This window comes from Enhydra lutris, unplaced genomic scaffold (genome assembly GCF_002288905.1).
Source record: "Enhydra lutris kenyoni isolate GAN:26980312 unplaced genomic scaffold, ASM228890v2 scaffoldscaffold24, whole genome shotgun sequence".
NCBI lineage: Eukaryota > Metazoa > Chordata > Mammalia > Carnivora > Mustelidae > Enhydra > Enhydra lutris.
In genome coordinates, this window is record NW_019154108.1 from 13395298 (window position 1) to 13418053 (window position 22756).

General features: G+C 51.7%; 2 protein-coding genes across 3 annotated transcripts; both read left to right on the plus strand.

The window, feature by feature from the left end:
• Positions 1–202: 202 nt before the first annotated feature.
• LOC111150815 (activating transcription factor 3) lies at positions 203–6437 on the plus strand. 2 transcript variants are annotated; one of them, XM_022508430.1, is made up of 4 exons: positions 212–250; positions 338–451; positions 3522–3629; positions 4992–6437. In XM_022508430.1, the coding sequence occupies exons 1-4, from the start codon at positions 212–214 to the stop codon at positions 5187–5189; spliced, it is 459 nt and encodes a 152-aa protein (XP_022364138.1). In that variant the 3' UTR covers positions 5190–6437. The 2 variants fall into 2 exon arrangements, with proteins under 2 accessions (XP_022364140.1, XP_022364138.1); XM_022508432.1 differs by having other exon boundaries at positions 203–451.
• Positions 6438–10602: 4165 nt separating this feature from the next.
• On the plus strand, positions 10603–20468 carry LOC111150641 (family with sequence similarity 71 member A). Its single transcript, XM_022508127.1, is given in 5 exon segments — positions 10603–12018; positions 12020–12125; positions 12128–12244; positions 12353–12467; positions 20224–20468. Coding segments are annotated over 5 exon segments (1905 nt in total). The 5' UTR covers positions 10603–10696.
• The last annotated feature ends 2288 nt before the right edge of the window (positions 20469–22756 follow it).

Consider the following 22756-nt stretch of genomic DNA (forward strand, 5'->3'; position numbering starts at 1 on the left):
TTATACATTTCAAGAAGGCATTTTATGCACATCACCGAGCTGTGTGCTTTAAGAACCTGTTTTCCTCAGGAGGAGGGCAGCATAAAATGAAAACAACACAGAAGCCCAAGGGGAGTGCGGCTCCGATGTTGGCGGCCGCGGATATGGGGAGACTTGATCCCGCGCCCCAAATCCCTGAAGTAGTTTGGGTCTCCATATTTCTTTCAGCAAAATGATGCTTCAACACCCAGGCCAGGTCTCTGCCTCGGAAGTCAGTGCGTCTGCCATCGTCCCCTGCCTGTCCCCTCCTGGGTCACTGGTGTTTGAGGATTTTGCTAACCTGACACCCTTTGTCAAGGAAGAGCTGAGGTTCGCCATCCAGAACAAGCACCTCTGTCACCGGATGTCCTCTGCACTGGAGTCGGTCACGGTCAGCGGCAGACCCCTCGAGATGGCAGTCATGAAAACCGAGGTAGGTTCCCCGCGTTCTCTCCGGTTCTTTCCGCGCTTTTCCACTGTACACCCCCCAGGCCGGGCGTGCTCCAGGCAGGGGGCTGCTCAGAGTGTGGTGACGGTGTTCATCACGGCAAGGACCCCAGCAGCCAGCCTGGGGAGCCAGGACCAGCCAGCCGTACTCACAGCCCCGGTAACAGCTTCTGCTCCGAGGGCACCTCTGTCTCCAACACTTGCACGCTTCCCTGTCGGGCGCTCTTCTATAAGACACCCGGAGTAACAGGCGTGGTGAGAAGTCTGAGAGCTGGTTGCTGGCCGTGCGGTGGTGGCTCGAGGACCTCAGAGGGGAGGTCTTTGTGGGCTACTTTGTGGGCCTTTCCCTCGTGGATAAGAGATGGGAGTGTATCAGGCTTACTCATCTGCCATGACCACTGTCTTTGGTCAAGGGGTAGCAGAACTGGCCAAGAAAGAACTGAGTTTAAAAGGAAGTTGGTTCTGCATCTTTATGATTCTATAAAAGGGTGTGGTGGTAACAGTGACTCCTGCATAGGATTGAGCTAAGGCTTCAACGACATGGCGTTTGCTGGGGGTCTCGCTGATGGTCAGCACTCAGTGACTGGCCGCGGGGCTCCACATGACACTGTATCCATAAGCCATCATTAGAGGCATCGCCTGTGCTCCATTAACCTCAGGATGTCATCATCGCCTTGTCTGCTACTGGACGGTGCAAGGTGGGCCATGGGACACACCCGGAATTTTTAAAAAAATTCTCTAAATACCTTGAGATGACGGGATGTAATGGGAAGTAGTAGGCTCCCCATAGAAGAAAGAAAAGCATTTTGCAAGGGTATTTGGAGAGTTCTTCAGAGAAAGAAGCAGATGTCCAGTGCAGAGGACAGCCAGTGACAGAATATCTCCTGCTCCGTGGCCGTACCCCTTAAAGCCACCCAGCTTATCTGCTGACTGTGTTTACTAAGTGACCTTCTGATTTTAGCTCAGTATAACAAGTAGGTTCTTCTGCTGGGAAGAGAATGCACCAACTAAATCGTTGAAAATTCAGGTCCCCTTGTTTGCTATAATACTCACCTGTGAAACCGATGGGCATGCATGTGTTTGGGCAGCAGGACCCTGTTCTGCCGGGTCCCAGTCACCTCTGGGAAGGCAACAAGGTAGAATGAGGCAGTGCATCCCAGAGAGGACACGGGACAGGGAGCCAGAAGTCTGGGTTTACACCCGAGCTTTGTCGCCTGCTGGTTTAGTGACCGTGAACTAGTGATTCCTGGGTCTCCCCGAATGCACTGCTGCTGGTCCCTCTGTCCCTCGTGTCCATGTCAGGACAGTCAGGAGATTGAGCCGAATGGTTCCTTAACGCCTTTTCTATCTCTGACGGTGTACAATTCTGAGATTTGCTCTACTTTCAAATACTTCCTCATATGAGAAAACCCTGAGTCCTCTCCCACCTACCCAAAAACACCTGTAGGGTTGTGTAGAGAGCACCACCATTGCTGAGTTCTTGATGAGGAACAGTGAGGTTAATATGATAGTAACTAAGGCTTACGTAGCACTGACTATAAGCTAAGCACTGTGCAGAGCATTTGAATTTTATATATTCCTCCCAACACCATTAGATTGATAAGATTATTGATCGTATTTTACAAGTGAGGGAAACTGAGGCTCAGAGGAGGATGGTAAGTTGCCCAAGGTGTCACAGCTGATAAGTGGTGAAGCTGGGATTCAGAGCCAGTTTAGTTTAAACTCAGATGTCTGCCTGTGTGGTCCTGGGGTCCAGAATATAAAAGATAAAACTGCCCCTTGCCCTGCCTTCTCCTCGGACTTTGTTCCTCTAAATCGCGAGGCCTTCCATCTCTGTGCAGCTAACTCAGTGTCGTCAAAGCCACAGGACTAGTAATAAGACGGATCTGGGGTGACTACAGTGCCCCAGGATTTCTCTGATTTGAGGTGTGGCTCCCTGGGGAGCCCTTTCCTGCTGTCCGGGGCAGCAACAGGTGACACAACAAGGTCTGACGTTAGCAGCCTAGACCATCACCCACTCAAGCCCACCGTGAGTACTTCATCCCGGGCGGTCTCAGGCTTCTAAGCCAAGCCCCGCGGCTGAACTTTGTGGGTTCCCCATCAGTCAGGATCAGAGCCAACCTCCAGAGAGGACCAGATCCTAAAGCGGGACAGGGTTTTTTCTCTGAGGACCCCCACGGCTGCCTCAGGGTGGGGCACAGAGGAAGAGGTTGGTCGGTCTTTGCTGGCTGAGTCACTGGTTGGATCCTGGTCACCGCCAACAGGTGGCACCAAGCCCCAGGCCGATAATGCCACTTTGTTTGGGGAATGTGCTTGGGTTCCTCTTTTCCAGGAGCTTCATGGGCTTCTCTGGAATTCATGAAGGAGGTGCTTTCATGCTCTGAGTGAAGACAGAGGTGAATGGGGTGCCCTGGGTCTCAAATCAAAGAGGCAGGAGAGAAAAGGTGGCCGGCTAGCCGATGTTCCTGACGTCATTCCTAGATCCAGGGGAAAGGAAATGAAACAGAATCTGTTTCCTGCTCCAAGGGATTACAGTCGTTACTGATAGTTTTCAATTTGAATATCCCACTCATTTCAGAATCCAAATGTATTTTTCAGATAAGCTGAATTTTAACTGACTAGTATTGTCAATGTGATTTTTTAAAACTATTTTTTAAAAATTTTATTTATTTGACAGAGATCACAAGTAGGCAGAGAGGCAGGCAGAGAGAAACGGGGAAGCAGGCTCCCCGCTGAGCAGAGAGCCCGATGCGGGGCTCGATCCCAGGACTCTGAGATCATGACCTGAGCCGAAGGCAGAGGCTCTAACCCACGGGGCCACCCAGGCGCCCCAGTATTGTCAACGTAATTTTCACCAGCGGTTCTTCGGTTTGCATTCTTCCTTTGTGAGTACATGTGGAGAGGTTTCATGCAGGAGGCTAGGACTTGACTTCTTCAGCCCTCCTCGCATGGAGGCTGTCCTGCTTTGCCGTTTCTGCTGCAGTGAAAGGCGGCGTATTTAAGACGGGGTGCATTTTCTGCCTCCCATGAAGCGTGCGGTCTCTTGAATTTTATAGGTAGCTCCTGAAGAAGACGAAAGGAAAAAGAGGCGTCGGGAAAGAAACAAGATTGCAGCTGCCAAGTGCCGGAACAAGAAGAAGGAGAAGACAGAGTGCCTGCAGAAAGTGAGTCCTCCCTGCAGAGCCGGGCGTGGGGGGGCAGGCGGTTGGTCCTGGGATGGAGCTCCGAGGCCGGCTGTGCGCTGAGCGCTGAGCGGGGAGTCTGCTTGAGGATTCTCTCCCTTTGCCCCTCCCCACACTTCCTCTCTCTCTCTAAAATAAACAAGTAAATCTTTAAGAAAGAAACAGAGAGAGAGTTGTCCCCGCCTCACCGCCTCCTCCTGCTCATGCCTGCCCCCCACCAACCTCATTTGCCATCACAAGGGGAGTCAGAAAGGCCCCTGCCCAGAAGGATGTGTAGCTGGTAGTGAGAAGCCAGTTGCTGCAAGAGGGGGGACAAAGCTGTTAGCACCTCCAAGGGGATTCTGGGTGTAGAAGAAGCAGGTGTGTGAATTAAAAACCACAGCTTGTCTGCTGCCCGGATTCCCAGCAGGCTTGGCCCGTCCACACATGTCCGGCAGCTTCCAGGCTGCAGGATCTGTCAGCCCAGTCAAAGGAAGCCTCCCTCACCCGTTTTACCAAGAGAAGGAAGCTGCCAGCTCTCATTGGCTCAGTATGAAAAGCCTTTAATTAATCTCTTCAAACAAGTTATTTCCTTAATCTGCAAGCAGTCTTTTTTTTCCCTGGGTGCTTCTGTGTTCTTAACTCCCTCCCTTCTCAGCTCATCCCGCGGTCCGTCCGAGGTCCCTGCTGCGTTCCGCCGGCTCCCCTTCTGCAGGGAGAAGCTCAGGCAGGAAGAGCATCTCCGGGCAGGTGGGGTGGGCCCTGGCACAGTCCTTCCCGTGCCTGTGTCCCCTCCCCCAAGTGTGGACAGGCCAGGGCAGAGTGTCCGCCAGGGGTCTGCAGGTCCCCAGGGGTTCTGGTGATGGCTTCAGGGAGGCAGTGAAAATGGAGACATTTTGTGTGTTGCCTTGTACATTTCTTTTGGGGAGATGAACTTCTCGCTGAAATTAGCGACTCAGGAAAGACTAAGCACCATGAGTGTGCATTTCTTCCCAGCGCTCGGGGCCCTTGTGGGTCCAGGAGGGCTGTGCATGGACCCTTGGACTGACAAAGGAGTTATCTGAGCCATTGGTTCATTGCCATGAGAGTCACAACCCGCACTCAACTGTGAGTGGAAACTCGAGGGCGTCTCTGAAGAAGCCTCCAAGTTCAAAGGCTTCCCCAGGATCTGGATTCTTCCAGACCTAATGCCGCTGTCCCAGCTTTGTGGCGACACTGTCCCTGGGGAGCCCACCATACTCCCTCCCTGAGGGCCGTTCCCAGCCTGATGAACCCTGATGGCAGTGACCTCCAGCACCCCGAGGCCAGCCTCTCTGTACTGGAACCTTGGCTCCGTCCCTAACACTTATGTTGCTTATCCCCCAGGAGTCGGAGAAGCTGGAGAGTGTGAACGCCGAACTGAAGGCCCAGATCGAAGAGCTCAAGAACGAGAAGCAGCATCTGATATACATGCTCAATCTTCACCGGCCCACATGCATTGTCCGGGCTCAGAACGGGCGGACTCCAGAAGATGAGAGAAACCTTTTTATCCAACAGATAAAAGAAGGAACATTGCAAAGCTAAGCCATCGTGGTATGGGGGCAACTGGGGAGTCCTCATTGAAACCTTCTACATCCCGAACCCTGAAGCCATTGGAGATCTGACTTCCTGTGCCCCTCTTGCATCCCAGCCGTGAAGAACCATCTAGGTGGAAGAGCCCTGGGTAACTCAGCTGGGCCTTCCCTCTCTGTACCAGAGTGGACATTGGACCAGGATGAGGGCATATTTTTGTCTCAATGCCAGGATTTAGGCCTTACGCGCTGGCTCTTCTTGGATGCTACAGAGGGGCCCGGTCAGGGTCCAGCCCATCTTCTGCCTGGATTCTATCGAGACCAGGACTCTCATCATTAGGACTCATGCTGAAGAAGTGTCTGGACCTTGGGTGGATGGAGTGGGGCCATGTCCTGCGCTGCCACTGCCACGGCCATGCACAGGACACGGAGTGAGAATGGCGTTTAGCAACGTTGTACAATGGCCAGGGTTGTGCTTTCTAGCAAACCTGCTATCAGGCACCGGAATTACTGTGTGCGAGGCATCACTGGGTCCAAGCTAGGCATTGTGCTCTCCTGGTGTTTATTGCACACAACACCGGTGTGATTTTCCTCAGATCTGGTTTCTGAGAGTTTGGGGGGCGATCACCACAAGGCAGTGTCTTACAGAATGTTGAGGTGGCCAGAAGAACTTGTCCACCCCGGGAGAAGAGAATTCTGCTGGCAAGCTGGGCAGCTTCAAATCACTAGAGAAAGCTCCCTTTCCCTCTGCACCCAGGTATTGATGCAAAACTCATGGGCATGACTGCAGGTCCTCTGTCGCAAACTCAGTTCTAATGTCACAGGAAGAAAGCAGGAAGTCTGACTTCCAAAGGGCTAGGACTCCACTCGGTGACTTAGGTCAGGAGTTGTTTCTAGGCCAGAAGAGCTAAAGAATATTCCATTTTCCTTCTCTCGCGGTTGACAACCACATTCAGTGGAGACACATTTGAAACCGGTGATGCCGAGGCTTTAGCATTGTTGTATGTTAGTGGCATTGTTTGTCATGAAGATGTTTGTAGAAATCTGGCGCAGAGCATTGAGAGCTGTGAGAGGTCATTCACACTGGCCACAGGACTCTGGCTACTGTCTGTTTAAATTCTGATGTTTCTGTGAAATCCTCAGAGTGTTTAATCCTACTCAATAGTACATTAAAATTTTCTGTAAGAGAAAATATTACTTATTTATCCTAGTATTCCTAACCTGTTGATATAATAAATATTGGAACCAAGACGTGGTAAACTTGAGTGTCGTGCTGGTTTCTGTTCTTGTTCAATGGGTTTGTGGGTGAACTTAAGTCATTTCCCCACCTCCCACTCCTCCATTGTGGGCAGAGGGGCGTTTTGCTTAAAAATTCTCCCAGGAGGGGCACCTGGGTGGCTCAGTGAGTTAAAGCCTCTGCCTTCGGCTCAGATCATGATCCCAGGGTCCTGGGATCGAGCCCTGCATCAGGCTCTCTGCTAAGCAGGCTCCCTTCCTCCTCTCTCTATCTCTGCCTGCCTCTCTGCCTAATTGTGATCTCTGTCTGTCAAATAAATAAATAAAATCTTTAAAAAAAATATTCTCCCAAGAGTCATCCTTCGCTCTTTGGGGAGCCCCAGGGTGAAATAGTTGACTTTAAATTCTGTTCCTCAGTCAGTGGCATCTGATGCCCGGTTTCTCACTGACAAGACCTGGAACACGGCGCCAGCCAAGTATATCCCTTCGACTAACTGTTTGGTGTTAGGATAGAGTTTTGAAATAAAATCTGAATTGCCAAATACAACTGGGTTCCTCTGCATGTACAGACGCCTAAAGCATAGACCCGTTGTTCAGCTCAACACTGTACCTTCTGCCCCAGGACATTTCTGAAAGTAGTCACTCGACTACACCCATTATGTCCAAATATGTGTCTGATTGTTGTATGTGTTTCAAACACAAGGAAAGAATGGAGGAAGACAGGGAAAGAATCATTTAGATGGGATAGGAGTGCTAATTCAAAGAAAGGTACTCCCCCGAGTTTTCTGGAATTTCCAGAATAGGATTCCTTAGGTCTGGAACAGAACTAGGCACCCTTGCTCTTTGCCTGCACACAAAGGTATCCGTAACAGGCTAGAAATAAAAATGGGCTACTCTGCCACTAACGTCTTTCTTCAGAGGGAGAGTAAGCTTCATTCCAGGTTCAGACTCCTGTGCACGTGAATGGGAAGCTTGNAGCTTCATTCCAGGTTCAGACTCCTGTGCACGTGAATGGGAAGCTTGCTCCTCTGAACTCCCGCACGGTTCAAGTTAACCCCTGCGACACCAGTCTCCTGATTTTCCTGCTTTGCTTGCACAACAGGGACACTTCCCAATCTCTAAAGATCCAGTTGGTGATAACACCTGTTTGCCCCCACTTTCAGGAGATAATCTGGTTTCTCTAAGGGGTTGGGGGGTGGATTTCTTGCATTTACCCTCCAGTCTTAGGTGTAGGTGTCACCAATGAGCTGTTACGAAAACTCAAGACCGTTTTTTTTTTTCAGCTGCCACGGACAATGAATTGGAGAGGAAGGAAGTGGGTGGTGGCTATGGCCAAAATGTCAGTGGAACTATGATTAGTGGAACTGAAAGCTCCTTTTAGCAAGTGCATTAACAGCAGTTTAATTTTCTGCGGCCAAGTTTGTGTTTTGATACTTGAATAAAGAAAGATGAATATGTATTTACCATCAAGTTGTTTAGTTCATCTTGTTTCACATTCGACGGAGAGGGAAGTTGGGAGGATCCGGGAGAATTGATCGGATGGGGGCCTCCACCAGAATCAGACACCGGGTTTGCCACTGTCTTTCCAAGCGGCCGCCTCCTGCTGGGGTGGTGACGTCACACTGCAGGGCCTGGAAGAGTCCAGCCTCTCTCCTGACCTCATCCTTGTCCCCTTGCCTTTCCCTGACATCGGGCCTGACACCTCTTTCAGAATCGAGAGTTCTAAAGGATTCTGGAATTAAAACTTGCACTTTCTGCCAAGAGCTAAAATGCTATTTTCCATCTTTATCCCACTTTTCTCCCCATGGGCTTGGAACAAACCCTTGAAACCCAAACCCATATTAAGCCTTTCCTCTCCTTGCATCCCATACTCTGGTTGTGCTCAGTTTCTCTGTGTGTTCATGGATCTGCCTGAAGCCGGGACTCAGAAGAAGCCAGTTTTGCCCACTGAGCATCCTTCTGTGTTCTCATAGTAGCTCTAACCCCAGAAGCTTCTCAGTTTGTCTTCTTAAAAACTGCTCTCAGGAAGGAATCTGCACCGACGCTTGAAGGTCAGTGGAGGATGAATGATTACAGCAGCTACGATTTATTGAGTTCCACGATACGCTCAACACTTCACGTGCATTATCTCGTTGAATCCTCACGGCAGCTCTTACCCCATTTTATAGATGACGGAATGGAAAGCTGAGTCACGCCACTGACCTTTCTAAAGGGTTCCAAGCAGGAATGTATATGTGCATTGTGTAAGAGAGAGAGAAACTACAACATAAAGTTTACCATCGTACCCATTCTAGAGAGAGTGAAACTCAGTACATTCACAATGCTCTGAGACCATCCCCACTATCTAGTTCCAGAATTTTCACCCCCACAAAGTAAATCCTGGTCCTGTTCATTAAGCAGTCGCTCCCTACACTCCCCTCCCGCCAGCCCCAGTCAACCTCTAATATATCTATGGATTTGCCTCTTCTGGAACATTCGTCTAAATGAAATCATACAGTATGTGGCCGTTTTGCCTCTGGCTTCTTGCACTTAGCATCCTATTTTCAGGATTCATCCCCGTTGTAGCACGCAGCAGTACCTCATTTCTTTTTACAGCTGAATAACATCCCACTGTATGGATAGACCACCTTTTATTTGTCCTTTCACCTGTCGATGAACACGTGTGTGCGTTTTAACAGAAAGGCCTTTAATTTCAAGGAATGAATCCCAAATGTCGGATTCCGGGCGTAACCTCAAACCGGGAGATACGAGAGTTGGGAGCAGATAATCCTTCTGGAACTTTCAAGCAACAGTTTAGAAATCACATACTCTGTGGCTAGCTGTGTGGGAGGGGCAGTAAGGCAGGAAGGACGAGGGTACTTGCCCCCCACAGGTGTTGCTGCTTCCAAAGCACTCCTGTTGCCCCAGGAGGCTGCTTGGCAAGCTCTTGGAATCGCGGATGACATCTCAGCACTCCCCCCCCCACCCCCGCTTCATTTCACTGGAGGAGAAGGGACGAAAACCTGGGTGGGGGGGGTCTTAGGAGACAATAACCAGGTTTCCACAGATGGGCTGCTTGTGGAAGCGTAAGCGAGGGGAGGAACCAAGATGCCCCCCTGTAAAATTTAATTCCCAATTCAGCCCAGCCGCTGTCTGCGGTAGCGTCTTAGGTTCTCTCCATAACACATATACACGCAGGGCGTCATGCAACTTCCGACAGTGCCGCAGGAAGGTCTTAAATCAGTCTGGTTTAAAACCTGTGGCTGGCCCAAGCTTTGTGGAGCAAAGTACTATGGTCGTTCCCAACGAGGCTTTAGAATCCGGTAGACCTGCCCGTGAACATGGCCTCTACGACCATTAGTTCTGTGAACTTAGGCTGATGATGTCACCTCACTCTCTTCATAAAACGGGGCAGTAGGAACAGTACCAAACCTGATGGATTCTCATGGTCGTATGTGCAGAACACGGCCTGGTGCCTAGGGGAGGCCGGTTTTAATGTCATCATTAATGGCTCTTAATGGCTGCTAGCAGCCATGTCTACTGCAATCTTATGAAGGAGCAGGTTAAGGGTCAAGACTGCCAATTCTGGGTTCTTGGATAAAGCGAAACCAAGAGCTCAAAGGGTTCAAACGTATCCTTTTGTCTTATAGTAATTCCTATAGATTTTGTCCAGTTGCTGAATCTTCCGAATTTGGGGGAGGGAAAAAAAAATCCCCACAAAATTGTTCCACTTGAAGCCATTTTTATTTGGATACCCCCCTGGGTCCCTGGCACGGTGGGCCTGTCCTCTGTGGGGGCAACGGGGCATTTGGGGGGAGGATGATCGCCCTGCCCTGAGGGGGTGTCACAAAGGGGTATGTGACACAGTGACAGGTCACCAAGGGCAGCAGAGGATAAATAGGGCCGCGCAGGGGTGTAGGCTGAGAGAGTGCTTAGTCTCTCACCAGGACTGCAGTTCACATAAGATAAAAAAAGTAAGGGACAGAGGTGAGGTGGAGGAGCCACCATAGATCTTTATACCCTTGCAGAGCTTCAATCTGAGGACCAGGCACCCACCAGCGTCCCCTCGGTCACCCTCAGAGCCCACCACCCTCACCCCTGTCTTGGGAGTTTCTGAGACAAAGTGGGGCCTGTGGCCTGTGGGGCGCGGGGTGGGTTTGGGACCCCTGCCACAGAGCCAACCGAGAGCCGCAGGAGGGGGGCTGCACACTCTGCCAACCCAACAGAGGGCGAGGAGGAGAAGCTCCAGGGACCAGCCCCCAGACCAACGCCCACCGCTCGCCGGCCCCACTGTGATACAAACTAATGAAGATGGAGTCTCTGCCGCTGTATCACACAGCCCACAGCGCCTCCAGGGTGGGCCTGTTCAACACCGCCATGGGGAAACTCCAGCGACAACTGCGCAAGGGAGAATATGACATTTTTAAATATTCACCTATTTTTGAAAGCGACTTTATCCAGGTCACAAAAAGGGGAGAAATCGTCGACGTGCACAACCGAATCAGAATGGTGACGGTGGGCATCGCATCCACCAGCCCCGTCCTCCCGCTCCCAGATGTCCTGCTGCTGGCCCGCCCCGCCACCGGCTGTGAAGAGTACTCCGACCAGGGCCAGGCCACCAAGGGAAAAGGCCGCAAGGCTTCGACGACCCTGGAGCTCACCAGGCTCCTTCCCTTGAAGTTTGTGCGGATATCCATTCAAGACCCTGAGAAACAACAGCTGCGCCTCAAGTTCGCCACCGGCAGCTCCTGCTACCTGAAGCTGAGCCCCCCTCTGGATGCACAGGAAGACCTCTTCCCCTACTGGGAAAAGCTCATTTCCCTCCTGTGGCCGCCCGTGGACAATCCCAGCAGAACCAGCAGAACCGAGGCCATTCCAGCTGGGAGGAACCCAGCAGGGGCAGATTTCCAAGGAAAAGGGGATGAGGACCAGGTCAGTGTCAGGAGCCTCCACGAGGGCTCTGAGGTGGCCGGGGCCACCTCCGCAGCTTTTGCTGGCGGGGAGGAGACCTTTCAGGACCCCCCAAAGCCCAACAGCATGCTCACTGTAGCTGCCCCAAACTGCCCGGGGCTCTACAGGGAGTCGGCAGCAGGGGCTACGAGCGAGGCGGCGGCCGCCAGGGAGGCCGCGGCAGCCGCGGCAGTGGCGGCGGCAGGGACAGCAGCAGAGTTCGCAGCGGGGGAGGCCGGGATATGCCTGGCGTCCGCCGGGCCCGGAGCTGCCGCCAAGCCTGCGGGAGAAGCCGCTCCGGACCGGTCGGAAGGCCAGCTCCTCTCGGACGCGCCGAGCTCGGCGGGCAGTGGGGAGGCGGCCGGAAGGCCGCCGCGCAAGCGCCGGAGGGAGCGGAGGGAGCGGAGGGAGCGCCGGGAGGAGGAGCGAGCCCCACGCAGTTCCCGCCACCGCATGGACGCCGAGAATCGCCACAAGGCCCCGGGGAACAAGATCACCCCGACGGGCTCCAGCCGCTCCTTAGTCGGCCACAGAGCCGCGCGGGAGGACAAGGACAAGGGCAGCAGCAGCTTCGCGCGCGGTAGGCGCGCCCCCGACGGACGCACCAGCCACGCCCCCATCGCCGAGGAGTCCGGGACCAAGATCCTCCGCAGGATCCGCGGGTTCCTGAGGAACCTGAGCCAGCCTCAGTGCCTGAAGCGCGGCCTCCCCACGCCGCAGAGACGTGGACATGTTGGCGACGACTGCGGATAGGAGCGGTGTGGAGGCCATCGCCGAGGCGGCGGCGAGCAGCCACGACTTTTGGAGCGCGCGGGGAGCGGGACGTCTGATGTCATGGAGACCGTGAACTTCCTAGGACCCAGATATTGGGCAGCTGGGGGACCTCTCCCGGGAGACTCCATTGTAGCCATACCAGTTGAAATAAAAAAAAAATATATATATATATTATATATATATATATATATATATATAATCGGAGAATGGCATGCTGCATTCTGTTTGAATTTCTAGGTCCTGCAGCCCAGTAGTGACCTCACAGGGGGGCTGCCACCTAAGACCCAAATGTCCAGTCGAGGACCGCCCCCACCTCACACCCATGCTCAGAGCCAAAGCATCCTGCCTCAAGGTCTGTCTGGCTTGTTTCTCCGGGCCACAGCTGAAAGTCAAACTATGGCCCAGAAAGCTCCACCTCCCTCACATCTCTAGTTTTATAAATGTTCCTAACCCCTGAAGGTCCATAGACAAAGGACAGGGACAAAGAAAGAATGGGGGGGACTCCCCATCTCTACAGGCTATTCAGTGGAGGGAAGAGGGGAGCAGCAGGCTCTGGCTGCTGGCAATATTCTCAGCTAGACTGAGAACCTGTCTATACCCAGGGTATATACCAAGGAAAGAACTTGCTAAGGCAGTGAGAACGTTTTATAGCAAAAAGTAGCAAAACACCGCAAGCCCCCCAAATTACCATCAACACAACTGACAATAGAGTGGGATGTGACAGAGATAAAACGTGCAACAGTGCGCAGCTGCATACCCGGCCTACCATAAACACCTATTCTGTGGCTGTCACCTATTCCACCTGCAGAATAGTTCCAAAACAAGAGCGAAAGTACATGTGGTAAAAAATTTTAAAAGCACATGTGGGACAAAACACAAGGGAACAGTACACACAAAACTCAGGGCGGTGTGAAAAGGCAAGACAAGACCATGAGGCGAAGACCGGGCTTTCAGTGCTGTTGGAAATGTTCTGTTCGGGGCAGTTATGTGCCGGGGCAGTTATGATGAAATTACTGCTCCAGACATACCAACGCCTTCCCTTACGTTTTCACTCTTATTGTACGCATGAAAGTGTTTGTCTTCTGTCTGGAAGGTCTGGTCTCTTTAAATTGGGTTCTGGGTTCTTGGCATAATTTACCTACGGTAAATGTAATCTCTATTTTACAGATAGGAGCACTGAGGCTCAGAAAAGTGAACTTGTTCCTATGGCACAGTGGAACCTTTGCAGAACAGTGACCCACTCCTTTGTGCAAAGCATTTCCACCACTGTGTTCCAAAACTCTGCACCAAATGTACTAGATTAAGGGGAGGGAGGGATGGGAGCTGGGGGACTCCTGGTAGTGAGCCTCTGCGAGCTGGTTTTTGAATTTCAGGGAGTTCACAGCCGTCAGCTGGTCTTATCTCAAGAGTGCCCAGACCACCCTTGAGCGGTGTCTGGCTCCCAGACTTCCATCCCCAGCCTCTGTGTGACCTGCACTGCAGCCATAAACAGCCTGGGATTCCAGGGACCAGTCGGGAATCTCCCTACAATCCATTCCTCCCACCGCCACTAACTAAACTTTGGTACGGAGAAACAATTTAAAGGGGTTTCTCCTTACCAAGTCTCCCCTCCAGAGTTCAGAAAACAAATCCTTAAACTTCACGTGAGGGAGATTGTTAGGTCCCAGCATATGTGCTTGGCCCTTCAGTGGGGGAGGAGAGGAGTCTCTTCTCTTTGTAAAGGAAAGGTGGTGGTGGCCATGGGGTGGGGGCACAGATGAGGAAGGAAAGGAGCCAGGGACCCCCACACAGTCACCGTTTCCTCGGGCCGAACAAGGTTCACAACCCCAGAATGGAGAATTATTGGAGTGAGTCAAGTTATTCTTCAAGAATAGAACATGCCACAGATTAGATAGGGTTTGACCCGCGAAGAAAACAACCTCAGAATCATTAACCCAGGGGTGCCTGGGTGGCTCAGTGGGTTCAAGCCTCTGCCTTCAGCTCAGGTCATGATCCCAGGGTCCTGGGATCGAGACCCGCATGGGGCTCTCTGCTAGGCAGGGAGCCTGCTTCCTCCTCTCTCTCTGCCTGCCTCTCTGCCTACTTGTGATCTCTCTCTGGCAAATAAATAAATATAAATCTTTAAAAAAAAAAAAAAGAATCATTAACCCAGAGCTTCAGAGAAGAGTCGTTGCTATGGGGAGACAGAATTAATAGTTGACTCGGAACCAGCTTTTCCCTGGACTCAAGGCAGCGAAGTTACAAAAAGAGCACATCCCATTCCTTTGACCCTCTGATTTCCACACAGGCAAGTGCAGGTAAATGCGAGTCTGGAATAAAGACATCTGCATCGCATTTGGCTGTTGAGCAGCACTTAGCCCCTTAAAGTTCATTAATGATTTAAAGTTCTTCTGATTGTCCCAGGTCTCCGTTTGGCAGATCAGCAAAGGGGAGTTCGGAGCATTTAAAGGACTTGGTCAAGGTGGAGGTGATGGTTCAGAGAGGGGTGAGGCAACACCTCCCAGGTATCACCCACTGAGCGCTAGCTCGGCCTCCCGCGGGGAGCTGTGGCGTCCATGGGGAAAACAGGACAGGCTTGAGTAGTCAGCCCAACTCTAAATGGCAGATTCGAGGAGAGACGTGTGTTCAGCGCACAGGATCCATTCCGAGGAAGGGTTCCTGGGCATGGGAAGGAGTCTGAGGTCGGGGAAGGGTTCACAGAGGAATCAGCAGCTTTAAGGGTGACTAGGGCTCTGCCAGGCGGAGGAAGTATGGGGCGCTAGGGCACAGCATGGAGAGGTGCAGGTCACAGAAAAGAATGTGTGCAAAGTACAAAACCTTGAAATATCACATGTGTTGAGCAATTACAGGCATTTCAGTACTGCTGGTTGGAGCCCAAGGGGAGAAGAGGGACGTGAGGCTGGAGAATCAGGCAGCTGGATCTTCGGGCACCTGGGCTGCTGTGTGAATGTCTGGGCCTTGGGGAGCCATTGAAAGCCAGGGTGGACAGCTGGCGGCCAGGGGGCTGTCTGGAGACAGGCGATCCTCCAGGAAGCCAGGATTGTATTAATCCTGGCCAGAGATGAAGAAACCTAATCCTGCGTGGCGTTGGGGAAACAGAGGGGGGCAGAGTCAGGAGGTGTTGAAAAGATGGCACAGGACAATTTTCCATCCCACAGCCTGGAGGGACAGGGAGCTCATGGCATAGGTTCAGCACTCATCTAGAGGAGGGAGAACAGACAAAAAGGGACGTGCCCTTCCCCGCGGTGACTGTTGGTGTAAAGGGGATAGCAAGAAGCAAGGAGGAAAATCTTGGCTAAGGGGTAAAACATCAGGATAAGGCAGCCAAAGGGAAGTGGACAGGCGACGACAGCTCCTTGAGCTGTTCCTTGTGCATCTGGGCAAGATGGATTCCCGCAAACCCTCCTCCACTGTACAGGTAAGAGTCGCCCAGTAGAGCCCCTTGTGGCCACATCCTGGTACTACGGGCTATTGCTTGAATGGTGGGAGCCAGGACTGAGGCTAAGGGGCAGTCACCCCTTCCCTTTGTCACATCACAATTAGCCTAAAGCCAATCCCAGAGTTGGGGGGGGCGGTGGCGGGAGGGGCGTAATGTCTCTCAACCAGGCTGCATGGCTCCCAGGGCAGGGCAATGGCAGAGTGTGGAGTGGCCACAAGACGGGTACCCTAGGAACGTGGGGGTTCCGACTCAAGGGGATAATGAGTGACCATCCAGAATAGGGGTAGGGTGGAATTAGTGTCACGGTCTCTCTGCAGCCTAGAAGTCATTCGAGAAACAGTTGTTGAGCACCTCCTATGGGCAAGATAATTCACGAATACACACACCTACCAGTAACGCAAATCAAAGTGCGGTGGTGGCCTTGGGTAGTGTATAGAAAGAGGCATCATCGAGAAGGGAAGGTCTGAGCAGAGAGATGATGGAGAAAGAGGAGGACCTGGGAGCTTGGGGGTCTTGGGCGAGGTTTCTAGATGACAGACAAGATTAGTGCGCCCAGGGTATCATGTGTTTAGGGCATAGGGTGGGGGAGGGTAGTGGGAAGGGGGTGAGGGTGTCTTGGGAAATGAGGCTGGAAGCGGAAATGAGACCGCGGCATAAAGGAGAGACCAGGAATGCTCCATCAACCCCTGGACCCCATGATCTTCGTTACTGCAAATGGGACCTGTAATCCAGAAATGAAGGGCGCATCGAGCTGGATGTTCCTGGAGCAGAAGAGCAGGAGAACTTACAATGTGTTATGGAGGTTCATGTTTTCCCACACTCTGTAAGTGGGTGTTTTCCCACAAGTGTGCTGAGGAAATGATACCACTCAGCTTGGGGGCACCCGGAGGACCCAGCCAGTTGGCTTTGGCTGCCAGGAGCCCCATGGGATACGCCAGTATGCCATTCCAATGTTGCCGTTTTCTACATGTGCCGTGACCTGCAGAAGTTTGGGAAAGATCTTTCTAGAGATGCGCTTGCGTGCACACAATACAGTTGGCAGCAAGGAGCCGCGGAGAAGCACCTTCCTTGCGGGGCTGGCCTCTTTCCCCCAGTTTCAGGTGCCGCTGACCACGTCGCCCCTGCTTCTTTCTCCCACGGACATAGTCATAGCCCCAGCACCTTGCCATACGCAACTTACATGAGATTAAAGAAGGAGAAATTAAAAGTCTCCTGTTTATTGAATTTCATTTAATTTTAAAAATTAATTAAAGTTTTTCATAAAACCTTTTAGAAAGTTAAATGAGTTATTTAAAGAACTATCCTTTGCTTCGAGAGCATGTCCGTCCTCCTGTTTTTCACATTTGAGTTTGAGATATAACATACATACGAGAAGCCCCCCTCCCTCATGTTCTCTACCACCCGGGCGAACCACTGTCCTAACCTCTGACATCGGAGACTCGCTTTTGCTTCTTTTTCCACTTTAGGTAAATGGAATCACATTGTATGTGTTCTTTGACTCTGGTTTCTTTCCCTCAACATCAGAGTCATGAGGTTTGTCCATGATTTTTGTGGCAATTATTCCTTCTCACAGCTATATTTCATTACAGACATATTCGACAATTTATTGATTCATTCAGCCATTGGTGGGTGTTCGAGTTACTTCCAGTTTGGGGCTAATAAGAATAGTGCTGCTATGAACATTTATACGCAGATCTTTGGGTAAAAATATACATACATTTCTGTCAGACATATACTTAGAAATGGAATTGAATATACACATATGTTCAGTCCTAGATGTTAATTCCACAGTGACTGTGCCATTACTTTGCGCTCCCACCAGGAATGCGTGGGCGCTCTGCTGTTTCCACATCCTCGCCAACATGTGCTGTGGCTCACCTCTTTCCTTCTAACCGATCTGCTGGGATGGGTGCCTTTTGTCCCTTTCCCATAAAAATACACTCTTTAAAAACATAATATGGTGACCTATAGAAAATGGTAACTTTGTGGTAATGTCCTAGATAGGCAACGTGAGAAGTTGGCTTCCCAATTAGTTTTGAAATCTCACACATCTCTGAGCTCTTAAAAGTCTTGTTCATACATGTTTAAGGGTTTCTCGTTTTAAGGAAGCTTGTATTTTTATAAGCCTCTCCTCCCATCCTTTTGCTTTATAACAAACTCTCCCAAAACTTTGTGACCTAAAAAGTGATATCTCCTAGATTCTTCTACATCAAGAATTTGGGCAGGGCTCCACTGGGAGCGGTTTCTTCTGCTCCTCATGGTATCAAGTGAGGTGAACCAGTAGTCCAGGCTGGCGAGTCAAAGAAATCTTCACTCACGTGTCTGGTGCCTTGAGGGAGATGGCTCTAAGGTGGGATTCTCCACAGGAATGCCTACACGCGGCCTTCCTCATGCTGCTCACGGGTAGTCAGATTGGCTTCCCTCAGAGCAAATATCTCAAGATAGCCAAGTGGAAGCTGCTTCTCCCTGAGCCTCCGAAGGCACCCAACGGAACTGCTACCACATTCTACTGGTTACAAGTGAGTCAGAAGGGCAACCCAGGGTTTAGGGGAGAGAAATTGAACTTTTCCTTCTTCATAGGGCAATGACAAGACCACATTGCAAAAGGACGTGGGGGCGGCGATGGTATTGTGGCCTTCTTTGGAAAACAAGATTTGCCACTCCCTCACCTCCCCTTCTAACAAAGTCAGCCAGGCCAGGATGTACCTGAGGAGCCCTGAGGTCATTGTGCCACCTCCAGGTTTCCTACTTTCCCTCTCCTCAACTCCCTCTCTTATGTTCTTCCTTCTTTTTACTTTATTTTCTTACCCCTTTCTTGTCCTCCCCCTTTCAGTTAACTAAACTCACAAGAACCCGCACTGGACGTCTCTTGGTCCCCTTCTCCCTATCCCTCGCCACATGCCTTCAGGCTCATTGACCCCCGGCAAACAGAGAGAGTACTGGGACACCTAGAACCACACAGCATGTGAGACCCAGAAGGATCTTGACGAATCCCAGCTGTACTTTACATATGAGGAAGTTGAGGCCTAGAGAGGAGAGGGGCTNCTGTACTTTACATATGAGGAAGTTGAGGCCTAGAGAGGAGAGGGGCTTTCCCAAGGTCAGCTGCAGAGTTCTGGCCAACACAGCAAAAACCTAGTCCACAGTGGGTCTCAAAGCATATCTACAACTTTTCCTCCCATTTCTGACTTCCTGGAACTAAAGCCATTTGTGTCTGTTTCACGTCCACTCCCTCAACTTTACGAGGTCATTTCGGCCTCTTGGCCAAGGGGCAAAATCAGAGAGGCCCGTCCCAGCCCTGGCCTGGGACCCAGCCTTCAGAGATGGACAGGGGGTCTTGTGGATGGACCCAGTCAGGCTTATGGCAACCAGGCCCCCTCCAGCCGACTGACTGGACCCAGACACAAGGGCTCCTTTCTGATGCTAAAATCCAGCAAGTAGCAACCATTGCTTGACCAGCAAGTAGCAACCGTTTGGGGACCTCTCTGGGTATCCAGGGATGGTGAATTTAACTTCAGCTGATGAGAATGGAAGTCAGTCTAGGGAGAAATCTGACCTGACCTAGGACAAGAAGACATAACTCTGGCCAGGCCCGAGAGACAGAAACACTGTAAGGTTAAAATCTGTTTCGTCCGCTAACTCTACTTGGGAGGAGGCGAGGTCCCTGAGAGCTGGGCCACCAGACGTCCCCTAGCATCAGGGGCTGGATCTCAAGGGAGGAGCAAGGGCTGGAGGAAACACCGGGGGTTCGCCTGTTGCTCTGGGATCTCAGTAGTCAGGACGTGGAAAAGGGCCCCTTCAGAAGCCTCTTGGCCCTTTTTGTCATCCGCCAGCTCAGTGCTGCTGGCCACAGGATAGCAGCTGTGCAAATGAAGGATATGCTGGGAGTGTGACATGTGTGCAGCACAGGGAGTGTCCCAGAGGCTGGCTGTGTGTGTGAGGCAGGAAGAAAAGGCATCTGTGGAGGGCTCTGTTGACTAGAAAGGGCCCACCAGTCACTCCTGAATCTGCGCACGGTGCTTCCAGGGCAGTCCATTCCGCCCTACAGCCCTCCCTCCCCTCCTTCCAGTAGTCCTCTGAGCTGACCAGCAGGAAGCCCAGGACAGAGTCACCACCAAGGATGCTCAGTGCCCTCTTACCCACAGAGGCCAGACCAGCAGACCCTTCGCTGGGAGTGGGACAAACAAGTCAGGCAGGGTTCCGTGCCTTTCTTCTTACTGGGGTCCCTCCCTCCAGCTCGCAGGTGCCTTCTTGCCAAACTAAGAAAGGAACAATTTCTTTTCCTTCATACTCTCCTCCTGGAAAGAGGGGAGAGAAGTGACAAGTGTCACTTCCCAGCCTGTGGATGGCCAGAGCCCGGGCATGGCCCTCATCCACATGGCCTGCTGCTGTGGCTGTGTCCGCTGGGGCCGAAAGTGGACAAGCAGCCGCCACACTGGGCACAGAGCCAAGAGACTGGGACTCCCCCCCCCCCCCCCCCCCCCCCCCCCCCGCCCCCCGCCAAACACACTCTTACAGTGTTTCCCTCCAGGCTCCACTGGCTTTTCCTTGCATCTTGTTCGGGGCTGCCCCGTATGATGACAGTAGCATCTACTGAGTGCTTCCTCTCCTGGCAGTCACTATTCGAAAAATTCTACAGGGGCTATTGTGTTTCCCTCTTTTTCCACAGCTCGACAAAGTTGGCCTAATTATTCCCATTTCACAGATGAAGGAAGTGAGGCACAGACAAGTTCAAATAACTTTCCCAAGGCCTTCAGGAGTGGAGCCAGGATTAAATCCCAAGGGGTCTCCACCCTCTTGACCCCCTCGTGGGCTGACTCTGTGGAGTGCGTGGCCTTAGAAGGTATCTGCCCCTGCACTGTGGTGAGCAGCCAGCCCATAGCCAGCCGTCTGTCCATAAACTCCCTGGCTTAGAACACTGGGCGCCATGTCAGGTGCCACCCTGGCCCCTGGCCCTGGGGGTCACTCCCTTTCCCTCCACTTCTCTGCTACAGACAGAGCCTTTCATTCAGGTCCAAGGTGTCTTGGCCACTGGAGGAATGAGCTGCCTCTGTGGGCAGAGTGGTATGCTCGTTCCTTCCGGTTCCAACCTGCTGATCTCTGTCTTACCAGGAACCACTCTGTCATTGGCCCTTTCAGGCTGTGACACCTCAGACCATCCCTGGGCAGACCCAAGGGATGGATTTCTGGGCCCAACAAGAAAGTCCTGTCTAGCAGAGAGGAAAGGAATGGCCCCCAGGGAATCTGCCTAGCCAGGCATTTGCTAACTTTGACCTTCCTAGTTAACAAACCTAGTTAACTTCCTAGTTAATAAACGTCCACTCTCCATTCTAACTAGCCACACAGGGCTTACCCTCCCAGTTTTGCTCTGTCTTATCTCTCCCCGCTCTCCTTTCCTACCCAGGGCTCCCCTCCTGTAGGCTCTCTCAGTCTCCAGTGATGAGCTCTGTCCTCCTTCCTTCCATCTCCACCCCCAACTTAGATCTGAAGGTCCATCCTCAGCCAGCTCCTGTCCCACCTAAGCTCCCATGCCCACATCGTGACTGAAGTTCCCTCTCCAAGGTTCCACCACATTAAGGATGAAGCTTCAGGGTCCGGAAAACAGAGCCCCCCCNCCCCCCGGCCCCAGACAGAGTTCCTAGTGGGCCCAGTGTGAGTACCTGCAGATCAAGAGGATGACAAAACTTCTTGCTTATAAGCCAGGCCTGCCACTCTCTCTCTCTGAGGCTGACGCTGCCACACTCTGCCACCGCAGTAGAGTACAAAAGCTGGGCCCATTTGCATTAATTTTCTGGGTAATTTTCACTCAGAGTCCGGGACTCCAAAGCATGCTAATTGTATGCAAACTGAATGCAAATGAATATAGAAAACTATGTGACCCTGAATTTACTGGAAATCAGAGGCTCCCCTGACTGGAAGACTTTGGAATCTACTTCTCAAGAGAAATTTAAAAATAGAGTGGCCTCCAGTTGGGGGACAGGGAGGGACAGAGTTGGAAGTCATTCAGAGGAAGGAACACAGTCTGGGTTTCTGTGTTGTTTCTAAGTGACCCAGCAAGAGTCAGAGGAAGAGAAAGCATCTGGCCACCAAGCTTTCCCTCTTTCTCCTCTCTTGGCGCTGAGTTCTCGTTCAGCCCTGTGCCCTGCCAAAACCACCCCACAGTGTACATCTTGGACAACAGAGCACACAGAACCTTCTGCATCTTTGGACATGGGCATTTAATTTATATCCCACTTCCCATGACAACACTCCATGATTCTCTTCTCCCCTTGCATTTCCTACATTGACCTTCTACTTGTTCCTTATTGGGTGTGCTGGTCAAGGGAACAGAATATTCTGGGACCTGGCCAAGAGGGTTAGGAAGTCTGAATGTTCATACAGAGGACCTTGGAGGATAGGTCTCGGATCAATCAACCCAGGCATGAAGGCTCAGGCATCTCATTTCCAGGAGGAGGGAGAAAAAGACCACTCTGAGAAGACAGGGGAGAGGAAGGCGGCTCCCGTTCTTCTGACCCTAAACTCCAAAGGGAGTAGCTGCCCTTTTCTTAACGATTTCAAGTAAAGAAAAGATTTTTCCAAAATATTTCCCTTAAATATGAGTTAAGATTGACCGGTAGTTTGGGCATGATAGAATCAAAACAATCTGACTCTTTAAAAAAAGAAAAAAAAATTTATTGGGGGGCGGGGGGGAGAGCGCACAGGCAGGGGGAGGGGGAGAGGGAGAAGCAGACTCCTGGCAGAGTAGGGAGCCCAGGACCCTGAGATCATGACCCGAGCAAAAGGCAGATGCTCAACAGACTGAGCCACCCAGGTGCCCAGTGTAACCTGATTCTTAAAAGAGAGGGAGGCAAACGATTATTGACAAGAAGGGAGAGGGAAGGAGTAAAAAGTTTTTTAAAATTTTCTGTTGAGATGGAAAATCCCACAAGTATAATTTACAGAGGTTAGAACGGCTTTCCTGCCCCCTCCCCCAAAACATTTCCATCTCTATGTGAGGGCCTGTATGAGGGCCTGGTTAGCCAGATCACAGATTATATAGGGGCGGGGCGGGCCAGGCCGGATAGAGACATCCAATCAGTGAGGTGCGCATATATTTACTGTGGTGTGCTGCAATCTCATTGGCCAGCTGTGTGTGGGCCGGGCTCAACCGCCTCTATAACGGTTAGTCTGTGAGGTTGGGGTGGGGGCTGAGGGGTAGGGGG